This window comes from Anser brachyrhynchus, assembly GCF_964034855.1.
Source record: "Anser brachyrhynchus genome assembly, chromosome: 10".
NCBI lineage: Eukaryota > Metazoa > Chordata > Aves > Anseriformes > Anatidae > Anser > Anser brachyrhynchus.
Genome location: NC_137705.1, coordinates 468193 through 490101, shown reverse-complemented (window position 1 = coordinate 490101; position 21909 = coordinate 468193). Strand labels below are relative to the sequence as shown.

Genomic DNA, 21909 nt, shown 5'->3' with positions numbered 1-21909 from the left:
TTATCAAGACCTGCAGGCTGGGGCTGGTTTCACGGTGCTGAAGCCAGAAGCCTTGAGGACATCAGTGGTGGCGCAGAGCACACTGGGCTACCCAGTGCTGGGAGAAGATGCAGCTTTGTGGGCTGACAGCACCTGGCAGAGGTAAAGATGTCCAGCCCCAGGAGTCAGTGCGGTGCTGCTGGTCTTTACGTGTGATTTGCGTGGGTGTGGAGTTGAGTCCTCGCATGGATTTTCTCTCTCTCACAGCAGCGCCTGTTCTGGTGGAACACGTGGTATCAACTAAGCAGGAGTAGTAAACTGCTGCAGACCAGAAGGGTTAAAACGCGTCTCATGGAAACAAGGTGGTCATTAGCTGAGCTGCCAGCCCTGAGAACTGTGGGTGTTGTATTGCAAAACTGACCCACGAGCTGCCCTCCTGCCCGTGTTTCTGTGTTGGATCAGGGTAGCGGCTTGCATGGTCTGTGAAGGAGTGTGGGAGGAGAGGCACTTTGGGCAAAGGATAGCAGCCTGACCTTGGTGTGTTTCTCAATGTCTGGTGTCTTCTATGTGCAGATGGGCAGAAACGTCACTATACAGGGTTTCAGCACCTTGTTTTATTACAAAGATAGGCTTTTCCAAGAGTCTGCCACTTCCACTACACAGCAGGTAAGGGCACTACACCCACAACACATGCCAAAGTTTAAAAACATGTTACAAAGGGCTCGGGTTCAAGGCAACACTACAAACCCTCTAGCATCTGCTCTGTTAAAGTTGTTTCTTTAAAATGGTTGTAGCAACTAATTTTTTCTTTCTTTTTTTTTTTGCTTTGGAAAAAATTAAATAAAGCAATAGGCCCCAATATACAGCCCAGTCACATCATCTGGAGGCAAATTATGCTCATTACTGGCTCATCTGTATCCTTTTCTTGTAACAACATGGGGCTACTGCTCCATGGCCCTTTCCCCACCTCCAACTAAGCTCAACGTTCCCTACTACCTGGATCCTTCTCACCCTTGCCTTCCCTGTGCTGGGCCTGCCTATATCTCTGGCAACTATTCACAGTTTCTAAAGAAAAAAAAAATCAAGATTTTTTTTTTTGTGAAATCAGTTTCAAAATAAAATGTAGCCCAGCTACATTCTTAGAGTTTCTATTCTGAAGCCACATCCTCAGCAAAAACATTGAAACCTCCACAGTGTATGTACTTTTTCTGTAGTTTTTTTTAAAAAACAAACAACAACAAAAAAATCTGTTCTTCCCCTTTCCCTCCCCTCCCTACCCCCTTTTAACATACTGGATAAATTCTATCATTTGTTTTAAAATAGATATCTATATACACATACACAATCTGATGTTCAAACTTCTAACAGATGTGGCATTTACTGGAAATGATGGGATGGGGGCCACCTGTCCATGGCAGTGAGTCACCCAGGAGGAGTTCTGGTGGACCAAAGTCATCTAATACCAGGTTGCATCCTTGCCAGCTGGATGAGTAATGGAGGCTCACCTTAAGACCCTGCCTGGAGTGAGGTAGTAACTTTTTTTTTCCTTTTCTATTTGGCAGTTTGAAAACATGGTGCCTAGCTACAGCTGGGTTTAGCTTTCATGGGCAGGTTGCCTTTGCCTGCATGGGAATGCTGGCTTCACACATGTGGTCCAGCCTCTAAAGAGGGGCCTGAATGATGCTGGAGAAGATTGGAGTGGTCACAGCTCCCCTGGCTGCAGAAAAGAAGTTGACAGCAGAAAGGAAAGTGTGCCACCAAGCCGGGATGGGGCAGGTCTGCCCCAGCACAGATGCCGCATGATGGCAGTGAAGTTTCTGGTCTTGAACAAGTTCTATTTGTCTCTGCAGTGGGACCCTGTTTGCTGGCACCAGCGTAACAAGGAGCATGACACTTTCTACTTCTGTTTGCAGCTTGTGTTTTGCGTGACCGACCTGCTCTGCTGGCTTGTGTGAGCAAAAAACATCGTGCTGTCATGGGACTGAGGTTTAGTCCCTTGCCTTTATGGACTGAAAAAAAAGACCGAGCACATAGCAAAACTGCTCTCTTGGTTGCTCTTTGGTGATAACCATGTACTGTGTCCAAGGCAAGCAGAACAAGCTGCTTTGGGAATACACCTCTGTAGCACTGACATGTTTTAGGTGATGATTATAGGGAGATACTGGAGTGTGTGTGGCAAAGGGAGGGAAGATGCTACCTGGATGCTTTGTCCTGCATGCGGCTCAGTTCTGCTCCGCCAGAGGACTGTTGACATGAGCTTAAGTAAGCGCCATAGCTGTGTGCAGCCAGTCAGGTTGGGAGAGCAGAGCAAGAGGCAGGAGTCCTTCCCCTCACCCACTTACATCTAGTCTTCTGCTCCCAGGCAGAAATGATGCCTGTGACCAGCTGGCTGAAGAATGAATCGTTAGTGGATATTTGCCTACCCTCCTGCAAACTCCACTGTGCAGACAGGTCTGGGAACCTGGGGAAGGGGGAACAGCCTTTCCCACACTGTCTAACATGCAATGCACTCCCTCCAGCTAGCTAACAGCTGTTTCTGTTAGGAGATAAAGTGCTTTCAGCATGCCTTAGCTACTTAGGAAGCAACTGCTTTGTATCAGCCCCGAGTTTCCTGTGTTGCCCAAATCTCAGATGAAGGAGTGGTTATGTTTACACATACAGTACAAAAATTAAAAGGCACAAAAATACACAGAATGCAGCAGATAGTGAACAATTGATAGTCCCTGGTGTCAGAAAACCATGGATGTCAGAGGGATGGTGTGGAAGGAAGGGAGCTCTGCCATTGCTCTGATAGCCTTTGCCATCTCTGCTCATTACTTCCTTAGGCTACCCTTTTGCTTTGCATCTGTTATGGCTTCTGCAGCCTCGTCTCTTGTCCGTGAGGAATCACAAACAGGGATGCAGGGAGCTGACGACTGCTCAGGAACTGATTAGAGGGAAGTGGTGAACTGAGCTTGCCACAAGTGTCATGTTTCCATTTCTGGCTTGCAACAGCAAATAAATTACGGGTGCCACAGTGCCGATCGGAGGGTTTTCTAGCTGCTCATAAAGGTGTCTTGTGGCTTCTTGTTACGTGAGGGAGCACTTCAGCCGCAGGCCAGGCTCACCCCCGCCACAAGGCTGGTTTGAGAATGACCCTGACGGTTGTGGCCCAATGTATATCCACGGTCAAAGGAGGTTCCCTACAGCAGTGCACTCTAGAGGTCACTTCCCGGGCTGCAGTCAGCCTAGGCTTCACTGCAGCACTCGTAGATGTTGTCCTCCATGAGCGCAATCACTTGCTCAAACTTGTGCTGGAGCTGGGTGCGCTTCGTCGTGGGGTTGGAGTCCAGGGCGGCCACGATCTGCAGGAGAGGCGGGCACGTGAGAGGTGAGGCAGTGTCAGGGTCCCTGTCCCTGCCCTGCTCCCCCTGCCAGCCCTGTTAAGCCTGAATCCCAGCTGGAGCTGGGACAGGGGGACACCAGCCCTGGGGCACAGCTCCTGCGCTCAGCGTGGCCCCTGTGCCCTTCGGGTACACTAGGGCTCGGCTGAGTCCCTGCTCTTGTCCCGAGGTGGAGGGCCAAAATGTAACCAACAACCCCTGTAATGAGCCTGGCAGCGCAGAGCCGGCCCGCAGGGCAGGGTGCAGTGGGGTCCGGAACCAGCTGGGGCTGGTGCTCAGCTGGGAGTGGTGGGCTCTGAGTTATCGTGGGTGTGGGCTGTACCAGCGTGCTCTGCCTTCCGCCGAGCATCGGCAGGACTACACGTCAGTCAGCCCTGCCTCAATCCCCCCAGCCAAACACTGTTAAAATTGGCTGGGAATAGCTGGCCTTTTCTTTTAAGAAGTCATTGACCAAGGGATGGGATAGAAAGTACATCTGTGTGTGTGTGTGTATGCGTATATTACATATGTGTATTGGATTATGCAAAGAAAGATAATCCCTTTTCTGTGGGACTGGATGCAGGCATCTGCCTGCTTGGTTACAAAATACTGCTTGTTATTTCCTCTGCAGGTAATCTGAGGCCTGAGTACAGCCAGACCCACTTACCTGGGAGCGGTATCTCTTGGCATATTTGTATATCTCAGCCATGGCAACGTTGGTGTTGAATTCGTTCCGATATTTCTTTAGAAAGACAGAACAAAGGGGGGGAGGTATGTTATCCTGATGCAGCAAGTGAGTTCAAGTCCAATCAGCAGGCATTAACTAGATTAAAAGAAGGTTTAGACTGGCTATTTTTATTACGGTAGAATTGATGCAGCTGGGCTTCTGCCTTCCTCCTTTAAGGAAGCTGTATTTGCTTACATCAGAAATGGTCTTAGTCTTTTTAAAGTCAGCCTTAAATGACCACAGCTGATAGCCCTGTTTACCCATCAGTGCTCAAAGACATTTCAAAGGATGGGACAGCATGAGAGGTGGGTAGAGCACCCACGGAAAAATCCTGCTCAGTGGCTGAAGCTGAAACGCCGTGGAGATATGGTTGGATGTTGAGGAAGCCATGGCGCGGTGCTGGCAGCGCTCAGATCCGGAGCACGGCTGCCAGCTCCTGTAGCTGGTACCAGGGCCCGCATCCCTTGCCCGGCCACCTGCCGGGGCTGGCTGCCAGCGGGCAGCCTGGGACTCGGGGCCGGCCCTGGCACTCGGTGGCCTGGGGGACAGCTGGCTGGGGGCTGGGAGATGGCAGAGATCCTCTTCCAGACTTCCTGGCTCTTTGGCACTGAATTTTGCTTTAAATTCCCAACAGTGCCAAAGCTAGTTAGGTTCGAGCAAACTCATGGATGTTTACTGCAGGTCTGGCGGTAATTAAAGATGCTTGGAATTAGGTCAGATGAAGTTTGTGCCTGGAAATTTGAGGCAAAATATCCTTTCTTGTTTGCTTCCTCCAACCTCTACCTAAGCAGGAGCTGACTGCAGCCTACCCGCCCCCTGCCCGTGCCCAGCTCGTGCTGTCAGCCAGAGCAGGCTCGCTGCTCCTGGCCCGCAGGCACCCAGCCCGTGGCCCGACCCGGTGCGCGGAGCGGCAGTGCACGCGGCCGAGCCCCAGCAGCCCAGCGCCTCTTACCCGTGACTCCTCTGCAAGGTGCGCGTTCATCTCCTGCTCGCTGAGTGGCGGCATATCGTGGATTTGCTTGTAGTATCGCTGCACGATCTTCCTGTACTCTGGGATCTCCTTGGCGTAAAGTAGTTTATTGGTCGGGGAGTCCTAGAGTGAGAATGAGGTACTGGACTCAGACACCATATTGCTTCTGGCTGAGAACTCCTTATCCTGTTTGTCTGGCTGAAGTGTTGGCTATCAGACAGGGCCTTCAGCTACAGCTGGGTTCAGGGAACAGCTTTGTCTTCGGGCCTGGCTTTACACAAACAGGAGTGTGGTGGGACAGCACCGAGGCACAACCCTGCTGATGAGAGCACTGCTTGCACAAACACGTCAAGGTGCTGCAGACAGTTACCACCTGCTTGCAGAACCACAGCACTGTCCCTCTGCATGTGGCTGTCCACTGCCCTTCTCCCTGTCATAAGCTAAAAATTGGTTAGCTTCAATGCCGGTGAAGGTAGTCTAAGTGAATGTATTTTAATTTGCAGCAAGGGCAAGCTAAAATGTGTGCCTCAGGCAGTTTGCTGCCAGGTGATACTCTGCAGATACATGTAACACGACTGCGTTAGATAATATACTTGTGCTCCATGGCATCACATGTGGAAATTGGTAATGAGGGATGGGCTTTTGAATGCATTTACTCTGGTCTCTTGAGTAGCCAGCTTGATTTAAACCAAAGAACAAAGCTCTCATACAAGCTGAACTTTGTCAGTTGAAATGTTGCTCTTGGATTTTTAATGTAGCTTTGATTTATTTTGCATTGACTAACCCAGCCTGCATGACCTATATTGAGTGCATGTAAAGTAATTAACAGAAAATACTGAGTTTTCTTGATTAATGTCAGCTTGGACAAAATAGTCTCAACCTCCCAGCCACATGAGCGGGTTGTACCAGTAACGGCATAACCCCACTCACGCTCTTTGAAAACACAAGCATGAATGATTCTAACCTCAAGGCAATGCTGCCCCGCTGATATCATTACCCTGGGAATGAACCTGGCAGACGCCAGCATTGTATCCCAAAGGGAAAAAGAGTCCCAGGCTCTGGGACACGGAGGGGAGTAAGATCAACATGTCCCATTGCCCTGACACTCGTGTGGGGACTGCTCCCTGGTGCTCTGACAGGTGGAGAGGGGGAGGAAGGATCTGCAGACAAAACAAGCCTGGCAGGGCTTTAGCCATGGAGACCGCACCTCCAGCTGTATCAGGCAGTAAATAAGGAAGCCGGGGTAACTGCAAGCCGCTGGTGCAGTATGTGGGATGGCTAACGCTGCAGGGGAAATGGGCAACAGGCTGCAGCACCAGATCCCACAGCAGTTTATTTTCAAACCCAATGACACGGCATTACAGGATTATAGCCAAGTTACAGAGCCTGCTTACAACATTTTTTTTTTCCTTTGGAAACACAAAAGATTCCCATGCTGCCTTTTCTTTATTTTTTAATTTGTGTCTGGTTTGTCCACTCTGTATTACAAAGAGATGGAGAGTGTTTTATTAACTTATTACACACTGCAGATGTACAGAGCATGTCTGCTCTCTCATTTGCAGTATCAGAAGTAACACTACTGAACACCCTGTAACTAGAGGAAGAACTCAGCCTGGATAATTCAGTGATATACTGCGTGTATATGCAAGATGGTTTTTATGCTGAGGATTTATTCTCCACACATTACTCAACAGCTCCTTCACTTATGCTATTGTACTGCCGAAAAATGTTTCCATCTGGTGTCTGACTCCAGCTGACCCCTCTTCCCCTCATCCACAGCTTGACAAGGACAAATTGTAGGTGTTTCGTAACACTTGCTAAAAAATGTCCAAAACCCAAACAAACAAAAAATCAAGAGCTCATTAGATCTTCCTCCAGTATTAATCTCTCCCAGTAGAGGCTTCCTGTCACTCTCAGTCTGGGGGATGCACTGAGCAGCGCACGTCTCTCGCTGTCGGGTCCCCTCTACGTCACACACCCAGCTTCTGGGGCGGGGGGGACAGCAAGATATGATTTACAGCATTTGCTAATAAAACATATTTATGTTGGGAAGTTTCAAATGTCAACACCACACAGCCAAGACAGAGGGAGAGCAGCGAGCATGCGCGCTGCCTCCCAGCCTGTGGGGCGGCATGCAGCGGGCTGGCGGCCGGGGGGGAGGCCTGGCCCAGCAGCCTCGCCGTTGGCTTAGGGCAAGGGGTGACCAGCGTGTGCTGGCGACGCTGCGGCCAGGGGCCTGTGCCACGGCACCGAGTGCTCCACAGGTGGGCTATGGCAGCACCCGCCAGTGCTTCCCACGGGCTGATGGACGGCATCGACGGGACGGCACCAGGCAAGCCCTGTGCCTCCACGTGTGAGCCAGGCTGGGGCTGTGCTGCCGCAGCCCCCCCCCTTCACAAATGCTCCAGCTTGGCCTTAGGGGTGGCCCTACAGAGGTTGTGCTAAGCTGGGTGTTCTAGAGCTGTGGGACAACATGTACGGCCACTCAGCAACACTGAGCAATGGCTGGCCTCCGTCCTCCAAGCTTTCCAGGCTGTGGGCCTTTGCTCTTTGTCCATCTTGCAGTGCATTCCCACCCCCTGACCTCTGCTTGTGGCAGAGTGGGGTGCAAATTTTAAGCTTAAGCCTGAACAAAGCAGAGGGGAAGGGAGGAGAGGATAACTCGTCCTTGGAGATATTGAAGCCTCAAGTGCACGAAACTGAGCAGGTGGCCCACAGTCAGCTCCGCTTCTGGGGACAGGTTTGGGCCAGGTGACCTCTGACAGTCCCTTTCCATCCATATTATTTTGTGCCTATGACTGCCGGAGCAGGAATGGGCTGTCCCCTCTGGACTGTACCTTGCCCAGCTGCAGGTCAGACAGGGAGCAGGCGTCAATGAAGGCCTGGGCGATCACAGAGAGACAGGCGTCAATGTGGTCTGTCTTGTCAATGTCAAAGACAAACTGGGGGTTCTTCAGGATGTTGACCCAAAACCTCAGAGGTAGGCTGTGAAGGAAACAAGACAGGAACACACCAGGTGAATTACTGTACTCCACAGAGAGAGGAGAGGAAATGCAGGAAAGATGATAGAACTTGAATACAAGAGAGGAAAAAAAATGAGGTGCCAGGCTCTGTTATTTATTCATATCCTGGCACTGTACATTCCTCTGCCTAGCTGGTTGGGCAGGCACACGTCCTAACCCTGAAGAGACCCTTGCTCAGGCTGAGGTAAAAGGCATGGACAGGAGACTCTATGTACAGCCTTAACCAGATGAGCACACACCCTGCTCCTTCAGTAGCTCGCTGAGCCAGATGTGCTCCACGAGAGGCACTGGCATTCTGCATGCATGGGGCTTTTGAATCAGGCTTCCTCACTTGCTGACTTTTTTTTGTAGCAATGGTGTCAGCTCCTTTTCCATTTTCCCTGACAGTAACTATCATCTGGTTCTGATGGTAAGCCTGGCCCCATGAAATACACTTCATATGGATTTTTTTCCGCTCTCTCATCATTTTCTTCTCTGGTTATTTCAGTGCTCATTTGGCTGCCACACAGTTTCAGTATATTGCTTGCCCTGCCTACCATCCCTCCTCAGCAGCTGAAGAGTAAAAGCTGCTATATGTCTTTGTTCTACTGCTAATTAAAGGTAATGAAGGCTCGACAAATCTGTAGTTCACGTGTTGTTCTACATGCCTGCTATCCCAGCCAAACTGGTTTTTAATTTTCACATTTTGGGCTGGGAACAGTTGCTGTCCCTGCAGCCTCAGAAGTGCAGAGCCTCTCCTCCTGGTTTTTGCCCTGCTCTATTTTCCCCCTTCACTTTGGCTCCCCTCATGCCATTTCTGCTGCTCATCACATTCCTCAGCACTGCTCCCAGCTGGTTCCTGGTGCTCTGGTACCAGCAGAATGCAGCACCAGCAGCCTGGAGTCCTGTGAATGCCCTGGAGCCTCAGCTTGGTTACAGAGATAAGTCAGGAAAAGTGGCCCCAAAGGGCTGAAAATGAAATCAAATCAAAAGAGATCAAACGAAAAGGAGCCAAATACGATGATTTTAAAATCACCATGATGTTTTAAGACCTTATGTGATTTTTGGAATCTATCTCTGATTCTTTATTGCTTAGAATTGATGTCACTGCTGTCTCCAGTCATCCCATCCCTCCTCTGTTTCTTTTAATTATTTGTATTACTGTGCCTATTCCTTCCGCCCTTTGTCTGACTATGCCTCCTCTTCCAGCTCTCTGCTCCCCTGAGCTCTGCATTTGTTCAAAGCTCTCCGAACCCACTCATTTGGGCTCATTTTTCAGCCTTTCCCTGTTTTCCAAGTTCCTCATTGGTTCTACTTCTAGCAGCCTAATGGTTAATCCAGGACACCAAGGCTTTGCAGCTGCTGCTCTGAGAGATGTAAGGAAAGAAAGAAGAGGTCTTCTCTTCCAAACCTGTTGGTCTTCCAGATGTGCATAGTGTCAGGATCGGTGATCCCTCTTTTCTCTGCTTGCTCCTCTAGGAAGTCAAAGAAATACTTCACGGCCACAGGCGGCTTGTCATCTCGGATACTGAGAATGGCTTTGAACAAGTCATCCAGGAACTTCTGCAGTGTGCCCTGTGGGACAAGCATACACGATCGAGACTGCAGAAAGCAACAGCACCTGAGCCCCGAAAAATGGTGTGAGGAACTGTGACTGCTACACACAAGGGGAAATACTTTGCTGCCAGTTGGGTAAGTCACAAGAGGAAGGGGATGCTAAAGCAAGGAGGGAAAGGTTTGTTTGTGCATAGTGATATAATTAGCTTGCATTTGGGTTTAATTTCTTTTGGCATCGAGGTTTTCTTTCTTACTGCTAGGATCTCACATCTGTGATTGTTCTGCACAGTAAATACAAAAAAGACTGGAGACTGCTGGCCATTCTTGTGATCTCTGCTCCAGTGAAGCATCATGCTGGGATTAAAGATGGGCTGGGAGCCCAACTGCTGGAGCTAAGCACTCACAGCGAGTGGGGAAGTTCAAATCTGAATTAAGATCACACAGACATTCCTCCTGCTTGCAGAGCTGAGCATCTCCATTCCCTTTCTGAGCAGGATCACTCAATGGGGAGATGGGTTCAGGGCTGAATTGAGCACTGTGAGCCCCAAGGCGGTCAGCATCCATTTCATGTCTAGAGACCCCAGACCTGCACTTAGGGAGATTATATGGGGCTTCACATAGCAGCGCTGCTCTCAGCGGGAGAGCTGCAGAGCTAGAGGGGACCAAAAAGCCAGTGGAGCCCAGCAGCTTTGCTGAAGACTCCCTGAACATTCAGGACAGATGAATCCCAAAGCCCTTTGAATGTGACTGGCCCTGCAGCACTCCTGTCTTAGACCAGTCTTCTTGCTACAGGCTGCAAGGAACACTCCCACTTGCTGTAAGCAACCATGTTCCCACCTCCTACCTTTGTAGAGAGCAGCCTGGTCAGGTAGATCTCTGGTAGGACTTTCTTCCTATGGCTTTGTCTGTGGGACTTCTTATGTTCAACTGATTCATCAGTTGGAAGAACCTGGTCCAATATAAAACATATGTTCAGAATGCTCCTCCCCGGAAGTGTCACACTGAATTTTCATTTAACTATAGAATTTCAACTGCATATACAATCCAATTAAAAAGCAGTTACTTGTTATAAATACACCCTTATATGGCTTCAGAAAAGTAATTCATAATATTCAGTTTTTCTGACATTTGTTGCTCTTGCTCTCTTTATTGCCTCTCTCAATCTAGACAAAGAAAATGAAACAATCAATCTCACTTTGCAAGTTAGTCTGTTTGCCTTCCTGCTCTCTGTGAAGTATTCCTGTGTGGCTGCAGTTTAGGTTCCCAGAAACAAGAACAAGGCTTCCATGGAAAGCAGCTTTTCTTAGATTTGGAAAAAAAGTGCAAGAACAATCAGCCAATATTCCTACCCTGGGCTTTTTAAAAACAAAAATAAATATTCCACAGGTCAGGTCGGTTAATTACTGCTCTCTAATGACCTAGCAAGCCATTTAAGTACATCTTGGCATTGTTTCATATGTGCACATTCAGTTTTCTGTCCCTTCTCCCTCCTCGCTCCTGTGTATATGTGTGCATGTGCACGTGCATGTGTGCATTGTGTATGAGTATTCAGCATGGAAACTTTAGCAGAGAAAAAAAAAGCTATACAATACTGTTGTTGTCCTTAACACTTTTTTTTCCTAACAGCTTTTAACAACATTTAGCACTTCGTACTTCCAGAGTGGTGCACAAGCAGGAACTAATAAATCTCCCCAGCCCTGGGAAGCAGGCAGAGTGCCAGCAGCTCCTACTAGGTGACTTGACCAAGGCTGTGCAGAATGTACCTGGTGGCACTGCTCCATGCTCAGATTGCACTTCTGAACTCTCCGTGGCTACTGGCAGCTGGATCAGACCACAATAATTACTTTGCTGTCTTGATAATTTATTATTATGTCCCATAGTACTAAAGCTTTTCTACAGATAACCTTTCTGCTCCTTTTTGGGCCTCTCTGAGAAAACTAACGACTGCTGATACAGCCTGTTCATCACATCTGATGGTTCAGCCCACAGAGATGAATTAAGTTAATATCAGAGAGGCTGCAAAGATATTCCCTTCTTTCATCACATACACTAAAAAAATAGGAGCCCAGAGACTTAAGTGCAGGTGAAGAGAGAGATGGCTGCACACACACAGCCTTACCGGTCGCCCTTGCTCCCAGCGTTTCTCAGGCTACCGACAGCTCTGGCCATGCGGTGCGGGGAGGGGGGCCTGGAGCCGCCACATGCGGCAGGGAGCTGGCAGCACCGCTGCCCACCCGCTGCGGACACCGCGCCGCGCCGCCACCCCCGCAGCCACCAGCCGCAGCCGGCCACAAAGCTCAGCAGCTCGGGGAGCAAGATACTTACTAAATGGAAGTACTTCTCGGTGTCCAGATCCTTCACTGTGAAGAACAAGAGAGACACAGCAGCTTAGTCTGAGGACCCGGACCGAAACCTGCCTACGCACACTCCATCTGTGTCAGGACGTGTGTTCTGCTTTCCACAAGAAGTGCAAACACCTAGCTGGTGCTTCTGCCCCCTGCAATATCAGCACTTTTCTTTGTTTTGGCAGTGTTTATCTATTGCCTCCTCGGGGGGGAGCTGGGTACCTCAGGAAGCACTTTAAGGGGTGCTTTAAGTCTCCCAAGGGGTGTTGCAAGAGGAACCTAAGAGGGTGTGAGAGCAGGATTAGCACAGGGCCTCTCCTGCATGCCGCCCCTGCTCCGGGTGCCCACAGCGCCTGCTACGTCTCCCAGCATTTGTCCCCGGGGCAGCCACGGCCCGGCCGCCTGTCCTCACGCTAACGGGCAAAAGGAATCCCACTGCAGAGACCGACTGTGTGCAGATGGCCTGAAAGACAGAGCGGTTGAAACTCTTTTTCTAATGTGAATTTTTGTCTCCTTCTGCATGTTTTGACTTTCTGTGCACCTGAAACCTAGGTGTATGCTGGCAATAAACTGAGCATGGGAGAGAAAGGGATTTTCAGTCCTGTGGTTTCAGATTCTTACTTTTCTTTCACTGCGTTAGCACAGATTCAATGCAAACCTCCAACAAGCGTGTGAGAAGAAAGGTTCAAACACCTTTAGCTTAAAGGTTGGGCAAACAGAGAGGGGAAGATACTGGAAAACAATTTTTTAAACCAGAAACACAAACATGACATCGGGAACTTAAACATGACAAAGCAAACAACATACACTTGCATCTCCCACAATGTGTATATCAGAAATGCGTACTTCTCAGACCTCAATGTCTCCCACAGAGCAAGAGGAGGCACAAAACCCCAGTCGATTTTTCCATCTTTGCAAGTGACAGACAAGCCTTAAAAAGGCAGACAAACCTACAGACGCATCCAAAGACCTGCCCTCGGCAGCTTCACACTCAGCGGCCGCCAGGCACGAAGCTGAGCGATGCCCAGCTCTGCCCCACACCTCCGGGAAGTGGTGCTCTGCAGGGGCTGCCAACACCAGCGCCACATGGGCTCATGCTGCACTGCAGCATCTGGGCAAGGGGCCCAGCAGCCAGCTCTCAGCATCACCTCCGAGATGCCCCTCCATGCACACAAGTGCCTCTGCCCCGCCACCAGCAGCAGGGGAGGAGAAGGGAGATACTACCTCTGCTCAGTGTGGCATCCTTCTTGTCCGACAAGCTCATGGCCAGTGACGCCCCTTCAGGGATCTGCAGAGGAAGGGGTGAGCAGACATTTAATGGTGACAGCACCCTGGCAGCACCTCCCAGCCAGCCAGGGATGGACCCGGGCAGCTCCCAAAGCCTGGGGATGCTGGTGCAGCGGCTGCTCTGCCACAAGCATACCCCTGCGACTGCCCTGCCCCTGCTCCCCTGCATGGGAACTGGTAATAATGGCGCTGCCCTACTGGGAAAGGCTTTTTTAAGGGCAAATACAAGGTTGGGGCATTCTCAAATGATGGGAATCAGGCAAATATATGTACCCAAGATAAATTTTTGGCATGTCGACACCAGGTAATTTGAAAAAGAAAGAGTGTTGGGCTGTGCAGACACTGCTTTGCCTTTTCCCAGGGAGTGAGAAGGAACCTAAATGCAGGCTGAGGACTCACTGGGGCAGGGACCATCTCTTTGTTCTGCATCTGGCTCTCAGCACAGCAGGGCACTGAGCCAGAAGTGGGGCTCTGTGGCACTGCTGTTACACAATTAATAAGTACTCAGTTCCATTTTTGATTTTCCATGCACTGTTACAGAGCAGTGAGGATTATGCTTCCAAATGTATCAAGGAATGGGGAAATCAAATAAAAAATTCTGGTTTTGTTTAGTTTTAAAGGAAAACTAGTCAAGAGAACATTTTGGTTTGCCACATTTCTCAAATTTTTGGCCTCTTCTCAGCGGCATCCCTAGCCTCTGCTCTCAGGGCAGGCAGTGACAATTGTGCTAGTGATTTCAGCAGGGGCATGGATCAAGAGCTGAGTGATACTAATCAGCCAAGCTGGTGGCCATTGGGAATAGGAGCTTTTTTTTTTTTCCTCCTCTTTCTGTTGTCAGTAATAACTTGTTTTGCATGAAGAGTGTTTAATTAGTTTCAGTGTGTTGCAATATTAACGAGCTTCTCGCCAGGGCAGATGTCTATTCCCCGGAAGCTCTCTTGGAGCTATGGCAACCTTCCTGCTTGTTTCTGATAATCCTGTTTTTGGAGGAGGAACTGCCGCTCGCCCCTGAGGCCAGGCAGGCTCCAAGGAAGCAAAGCTTTTCTGCAGCGCTGGCAGGTTTACCTTGTAATGTGCTAATGTGTTGAGCTTCTTCCTGCCGTCCTCCACCACCGAGGTGTCGTCGAGGTCCCGCAGGATGTAGCTGTCGGTGCTGGTGGCAAACCACTCTGAGCAGACAGAGGGGAGAAGTGAGTGCCCAGCCTGGAGGAGGCTGGCGCAGCAGGACCGAGGGCTCCTGGCGGGCACCACGCCAGGCAGCACACGTCCGCCGCACAGCACCACTGCAAAGGCCTCCGGGGCTCTCTGCAACTAAAGCAGGTGTGCTTCACTCCTCCAGGGCTAAGCCCAAAGCAGGGGATCTCTGGACTAATGCAGGACTGGATGGCCCTGGGAGAGGTGACAAAGGCTCTGCTCAGCAGGACTGGTAAGGAGCACCCCTCCCCAGTCCCTGTCCCTGTCTGGTCCCTCGGGGCCATGAGGCACCTGCCTCGCACCACACTGTGCGGGTGAGACGCTGCGGGGCTGTGCACGTGGCTACCGAAGGTCGGTGGCGGCTCCTGACGGGGCAGAGCCTGTCATGGCCGGGGGACGTGCCACGAGCACCAGGGAGAGGAGCGCGACCCGGGCACTGCGCCAGCCCAGCGCGTTCTCCCAGGAAGACTCCCCCGGCACCGACTATGCTGAATTCCACGCCTTGCGGCTCCTTGTGCCAGCTGTTGTGTGGCATGGAGGCACTGAGGCCAGCGTGGTTTTCTCTTCACAGTACTGGGCTTGGATTCTTCTTAAGTTCTGGGAGGAGGAGTTGTCCACTGGGTAAATTAATAACACAACTGAACCCGTGGACAGGTAGGAGCCCATGGGCTCATTTATGGCTGCTTATGGAGAGACACGTATTAATGAGCCATGTGCAGACCCAAGAGTGTTTTAGAGAATACCACTTCTGGGGTTTACTAATACGGGCTTCAAAGGACGCAAGTCCAAGCACCCCTCTGCTCACCTTGGGCTTTCCTAAAGCTCCTTTCCAGTTACATGGCTCCCTCCTGCCCACCAGGATCTGGTCCCATCACTTATTCCTGAAGACAGTCCTCAGGAAAAGGCTGTCTTGAGCCAGCCCTCTCCCAGTGCTACTCCACCCAGCACCCTCCGACAGACACCAAGAGCTACTGTGCAACATCAGCGCCTTCATCCGCCGGTAGGGGCTGGCCTGTCCAACGCAGCCGTTCCTTACCAAGGTCAACGTCTTCTACCCTTGGCCACTGGGAGTAGGGGACGTTCTTGCAGAAGGCCTCCAGGATCTTCTCTTTCACTTGGCTGAGTGTGTCTGTGTCCATGGCCCTGACGCTCAGGGAGTCCATCCCACAGCCTTGGAAAGAGACGTTGAGGTTCTGCGGGCAGAGGCCAAGCTAGGAGTGAGGAGCGGCAACCTACCCAGCTCTGCTGGCTCTCACGGACACGCGGCGCTGCAGCACCACACAGCTCTTGCTGCCGCCTGCTGGGCGCTGCACTGCTGGAAGTCAGGCTGAGCAGATGTGGTCAGCTACATTTTTATCATAGAATCATAGAATCATTTTACCGCTAGTGAAAACTGCTAATTTATGACTGAATTTATTGAGGAAGCCAGGAGGACGTGGGGAGCAGCGCTGCACCCTCCTTTCATGCTGCCTTACTACTGGGCCTGAGCCCTGGTGCGCAGAGACCTCCTGTGTGGTGGGAGGGAAGTTCAGCCCTGCCACCAGCCGTGTTCTCAGCTTCTTGGCTCTGACCAGCGACTAATGGGGCTGCTAAGGCTCATTGCCCTGCCTCTTCCTAACACAATTGGCCAGGCTGCTCTGTTTAAACAATCTTTAAGCACACTGCATACTGGGTCTGATGCCACTCGGGTATTCAACACCCCCAGCATGCAACAACCTGTTGGAGAAGGTAACTGAACAGTGGGATCATCAGCTGCAAGGGGCTGTGGGCTGCTGCAGATACCACTCAGACCTCGGGGACGCCCTGCTTCTGCTATAGTCACAGCAGAAAGCTGCAGGGCAACCAGAGTGACTCTCTTCCCACAAAAAATCCTCTCCTCTTTGGTAGATGCTCCCATGCCACTCAAGCGAGGAGAGGGATGCAGAGCACAGACATCTCCTTGCACAGGATCTGCAGACCCAAAGGTCACGAGCACAGCGCTGCCCACCTGCCCGCTGGGGGCTTCATCCCAAGGCTGCCTCAGCGCTACCTCCTGCTTCTGTCCTCCTCTCCTCAGTGTGTACGAACAGAGGGCCACTCTGTGCGTTCGGTTAGCTGGGAATGCAGTTCTGAAGCCAGCTAGCTACCTCATTTGCAAGCCCAGGTCAGGAAGCTGTGCAGAGGCCAGGAGCATTGTTGTATCTAAGCACAGCTGCCTCTTAGAAGGACATACGGTAAATGTGAGATGGATGGCTGGGATTCTCACAGCCTACCGGTTCCTTCGCAAACACTGCTTTCTAGTATCAGGATACACACCCAGCACCCCTGGTGATGACAATGTGAATGCACAGATGGAGTCCAATTTTTGCCATAGCATTAAATGAAGATGAATTTTCACTTTGTATACTGTGTGGGTGTTTTTTAAAGCAGAGGTTTGGTTACCAGCAATGCAGGGGATTGCCAGTGAGTTAGCCCTGCAGATGCTTGCCTTCCTCCAACACACTCTGCTCATACTTTTGCTTCTCTTCTTGCAAACAAAGTAGGAAGCAGCTGTACTTCCTTGCTCAGACTTATGAAGTTACCATTTCTGCTGAGAAAGATAATACTTTGCGTCCTGCTGCTAACCCCTCTTGGTCTGTGCTGTAAATTTACAGGTCAATTGGTAACAGGAATCTGAGAGGCTGTGGAGCTCGAACCTGCTCTGAGTTACAGTGATGCACATCTGGGGTAACCCACTGACTTCAGTGAAGCTGCTCCAGATTTATGCCAGGTAATTGAAAGCAGGGTTTGACCCAGGCTCTGGAAAGGCGTCTGCTGAATTATGTGTCAGGCAGTGAAGGGAATGAAGTCCACACACAGCCCTGCTCTGCCTGGTTGCTGCAGGAGGCAATTTGCAGAACCGCTTTTCAGCACCATGTGGTGACACCCTGCACGCAGCCCAGGATGCAAGGCCATAGCCAGCACCTTCTCACTGGTAGTGAAGACACTGATTTGCTGGTAGTAGTGAACTGGTTCTGTCAACAGTTTGAACAAGGCAGAACAAATTTTCCTGCCCCCCTCCACCCCTAATCTAACCACATCAACAACCACCACGGGCTGGACATGAAAACAAGCAGTCATTACAAGCCTTGCTCCACAGCCAGGAGCCCAGGCATCAGCGAGGTGCCCACACAAGTGCATAACTCACACGGGTATCACACGTGTGTGGGCACGAGCCCCCCGCGGGCACAGCTACCTCACCGCACCCTGCTGGGGGGGGGATACTCACCCTCGGCTTCGCCTCAATGTTCTCCCGCAGGAGCCACTCCTCGTTGAGGGTGTACCTGGCTTTCCCCGTGATGGCATCGATAGAGCCTTTGTTAATCTGCTGCTTGATGGCACAGATTAACAGGAAGAATGGCTCGCCAACTGTCTCCTGGGGAAAGGGAGAGAAATCCACGTCAGCAAACTGGACCTGGTGGCAGCACAGATGGGGCAGGCTCTGCAGGGACCCTGGGGTAGCGAACCCCCCAGCGCCCCTGGCTCTACAACCCCACATGGTGCTCAGGGCCATCGCTCCTGGATGCCTGCAGCACCTCTTCTCCAAGCCTCTCAGAGGCTGCCCAGAAACCCTCGGACTCGGGCCACATGGCAATGCAGACAGGAAGGTGGGCACTGCAGCTGGCTGCAACCATGGGCAATTTTTTTTGGGGGGGGGGGGGGGGGGGGATGAGCTGTGATTGTCAGCCTCAGTGTACCCCATCCAACTTTACAACAGGCAGTGCAGGTTGTGAACTACCACCAAAAGGCTATGCCAGCATTTTATATCATGGGCAGAGACTTAGTCACTGTTCAGAAGGCTGGGGCACAAACACAGCTGTGCCAATGGGTACATACGCGCGCAACGCTTGGCAACAATACAAATGTACATTAATTGACATGGGAAATTAAACATGAACATCAGGAAGAATCTGGCATACTCCTGTACAGCAATGTTTCTTGCAGCCTGACAGAGCCTATACGGTATAACATATTGCACTCTGCAGGACAAGGAATGAGGCTGATGTGCACAAAAGCCAGATCTAGAGGGACATCTGGATGCGTAACTTTCTCATAAAGGTATTGGCTGAACCTCTCTTTGTGCTGCCTGGTTTGCCCTTGGAATCCATGGGACTAAGGCCACTGTGTGCATACCCTGTGGCTCTGGGAACCAGCGTTCATACTGCTCATACCGCAGCAGAGCCTTGATCACAGCAGAAGAGAAAGGATCAGGGTCAACCAAGCTGTTCCCACATGATGGCAATCAAACAGACCATTTCACTCCTTACATTTGTCAAACTTCGTCTTATAGGATAGATGTGAATTGTGACACTGCTGCAGTAAAAACAAAAAGCATAATAGGGACCAGCTATTTGTGACACGGTTCAGCTACACGGTTTAATGCCAGATTTCTGATCCATTTATGTCTGTTACACTGATGTGCAAGTAAAACACAAGCAATTTTCTTAAGAAACGTTTCAGTACTGGAGTACATCCCACTCTCCCTAATGTTCATGTGCAATTTCCTTCAAATGAGGCAAATGCAAATTATTGCACATTTATGTACTATCCGAGCATCTCACACACCCCTGCACAACCATTCCTGCCATCTGAAATCCTTCTCAAGACAACAGATATCAAATGATTTTGATATTTCTCAGCTAGGAGCTGCTAAATCCTGTTCAATCTGCTTCTTAATTAAGACTTGGTGATTATTTTATTCTAATTGCCTTATAATTGCTAAAGCAATTAGTTTGATGTCAATTTTGATTCGGCTGCATTCAGAGCAACTGACATTAAGACACTGCAGCAGGGCTGTAGGTGGGCATGCGCCATCTGTGCCATGGTGCATTTTATTTTCCAAGGGCAACTTTTTTTATGAACATGGGGAAGTTCCTTGGGCCTTCTGCTGGGGTTTAATGACTTCTTGCAATGCTCCTTCTGAGCACACAACACAAAACGTGCTCTGAAGCAGAGTCGCTGGTGCTTGAAATGGAGGAAGGTATGGCTTCCAGAAAGGAGAGGGACACGTGAAGTCATGTGGCTAAGGAGAAGTCAAGGATTGCAAACAGAGAGGAGAAAGTGTCAGAAGACACAAAGAAAAGTTAGTTTCTGAGAGAAAGGCAAGATTATGAGACAACAGGCAAAGGGATTACATTGACACCGAGACATCGCCAGGTTGCACTACTTTGCATCACTAGTGTGATGCAAACTGGCACGCTGCCACACTGACCCCATGCACGAGGTGCTGACAGACCGTAACAACAGCCCTGCCACAAACAGGAGCTCTGCTTGTGCTCGAACACGCAGTGAGGATGACCCCGAGGCTAGATTCAGCGCCAGCTTTTGGAGCCTGCCCTGTGCCCCTTGGGAAGCTCTGGTCCTAGACACAGCTCCAGCCACAGAGGGAAGTGAGGGTGCTGCGAACCGCTACATAAAAACCGAGCCAGTCCTGCTGATACCAGGGCTCTTTAATGCCTGGAACCAGCAGACACTGCATGGGTCGAAACTGATCATGTGGCACCTTCTTGCAAATGGAAACACTCGATGGAAAGGGGGCAGCCTGAGAAACTGGTGAAATGGGTGTTTCAAATCCTGCCGCAGTGTGAATGAACAAGATCTTTTCTCAGGACTCGCCTCACAGGAAATAAACTACAGTGCTCAGCCTGCTAGATACTATTTCTGTTTGTCTTCTTGGCTTTCAGACTCAGGAACTGTGGGATGTTATGGAAATCTGCAAAAGTGCTAATCAGACAGCAAATTTCAAAGAGGGGAAAGAAGGGCTGGCAGGCAGGGACGAGAGATAAAATGGCAAGCTTGGAAACCTCAAGCATTGTTCAGAAAATTCATCTGGAAACAAATCAAAACTGACTTTGGACTTGGCTAGTTGGGAGAAAGGAAGTTTAACTAAAAGAGATCAGTGCTGATTCAGGACAAAAATTACTTTTAAAAAAACACACTCTGGGGCCTTTTTTTCCTCCTATTGTGAATGTATTTTAATGAGACTTCATTTTCATTTTTGACTGAACTGTTACAGGCTCTTAAAGCTATCCAGGACACTCAAATAACTTTACAGTAATGGAAAGCACAGTTTAGGCTGGCATTACTTGAACTCCTTCATACATGATGAGTGTGGGAGGGCTTGGGTTTTATATGCTTGGGAAAAGAAAAGATTCAGAGCAGACTGGATTCACATGTTGCTGCCCTGCTAACAAGGCTGACCAGTCACTAGAGATGTCCTCACAGGAACATGCTACAGTCATTTCCAAAAAGTCTTGGTGAGGCTGGGGTGGGAAAAGCACAGTAAACAGCTGCTTGTCCCAGGTGCCAGCTAATTTTAGGATGATTATCTATTTGCATAATGTGCCAAACCTCAGCTCCATCCCCCATGCAAAATTTTGGGAAATTTGGACACAGATCTAAGTGCTGTATTTCAGGTCCTTAATTTTCATTTAGCTACCAGTCCCCTGATCCTGTTAGGGGCTAGGCAAAATGGTACAAAGGTATTGCACAAGGAAGGCTCTTTTCAGCATTTTTCCATCATTTTATGTGTGTTTCTCATACAGTTTTGCAGAATCCAAGATCTACAACAGTTGTGTAAATGATGCAAGTTTTCAAGCACTTTCTAATTCCAACCCCAAGGAGCAAGCCTCCCGCTACTCCTTCATGCTATCTCCTGCAAGCATTTCACCCTGTCAAAGTGGTAACTCCATTGCCTTCAGGTGCCCTCCGTATGTTTAACCACGAGTGACTGTGGCCTGCCACTTCTTCCCAGTTGAAGACAGCTCCTTCAAAGCATTTTCCCCCAAAACACAAATGGACGGACTGTTAGGCAGAGCATTAATACAAAACAAATGTTTCGAGCATGTAGAGTTGACTTACAAGGGAAAATACAAGCACTTGGAATTTTTCCACTGAACAACGGCAGGGACCTTTGCAGCAGCTGTTTCAAATAGACGTTGTGATTAATGGGGATAATTCAGGAATGAGAACCAGACCCATCGTCACATGTCTGAGAGCCCAGTGCTGCAGGCAGGCGGGCAGCCTCTTTTTTTAACCAAGGAATGCCTCTCTGAGGGCAACAGAGTTTGATCTGGAGGGACGCAAGGCACATGGGAGTGTTTGACTATCGCTAATATTTAAATAGCTTTCTTGAGCTAAAAGCAGCTCATGCAGGGAGGTGCTTCAGAGGCTCCACACTTGGTTTTGCAGCAGGGAAGGCTCTGGCTCTGCTCAGGCTGCTGGCCCTGGGCTGGGACCTCTCCATCCCTGTGCACAGCAGCGGCTCGTGTCTGTTTGCAGCCCTCTCGTCCAGGGAGGGACAGAAGCCTCTCCAGACATTTCTGTCTCATCCATCCCCTTCTTCCCATGTCAGCAGGCAGCAGCTTTTCCTCCAGTTGTGCCCCCCACCTCCACTGCGGAGCCCATGATGGACAAGCCTCTTGGAAATCAAATCTTCACTGCACTCTCTTACGGTGAACGTTTGCCA

At 50.1% G+C, this 21909-nt stretch overlaps 1 protein-coding gene across 1 annotated transcript in view; it reads right to left on the bottom strand.

The window, feature by feature from the left end:
- Positions 1-578: 578 nt before the first annotated feature.
- The window catches only part of PLXND1 (plexin D1), an 80895-nt gene continuing 59564 nt past the window's right edge, over positions 579-21909 (bottom strand). The window contains exons 26-36 of the mRNA XM_080605486.1: positions 17671-17817; positions 15460-15616; positions 14295-14398; positions 13167-13230; positions 11923-11957; positions 10442-10546; positions 9452-9615; positions 7876-8023; positions 5021-5161; positions 4009-4083; positions 579-3323 (exon numbers count right to left, since the gene is read on the bottom strand). Of these exons, the coding sequence (XP_080461612.1) occupies positions 3207-3323; positions 4009-4083; positions 5021-5161; positions 7876-8023; positions 9452-9615; positions 10442-10546; positions 11923-11957; positions 13167-13230; positions 14295-14398; positions 15460-15616; positions 17671-17817 (1257 nt within the window). The 3' untranslated portion in view covers positions 579-3206. The remainder of the gene's footprint in view (positions 3324-4008; positions 4084-5020; positions 5162-7875; positions 8024-9451; positions 9616-10441; positions 10547-11922; positions 11958-13166; positions 13231-14294; positions 14399-15459; positions 15617-17670; positions 17818-21909) is intronic.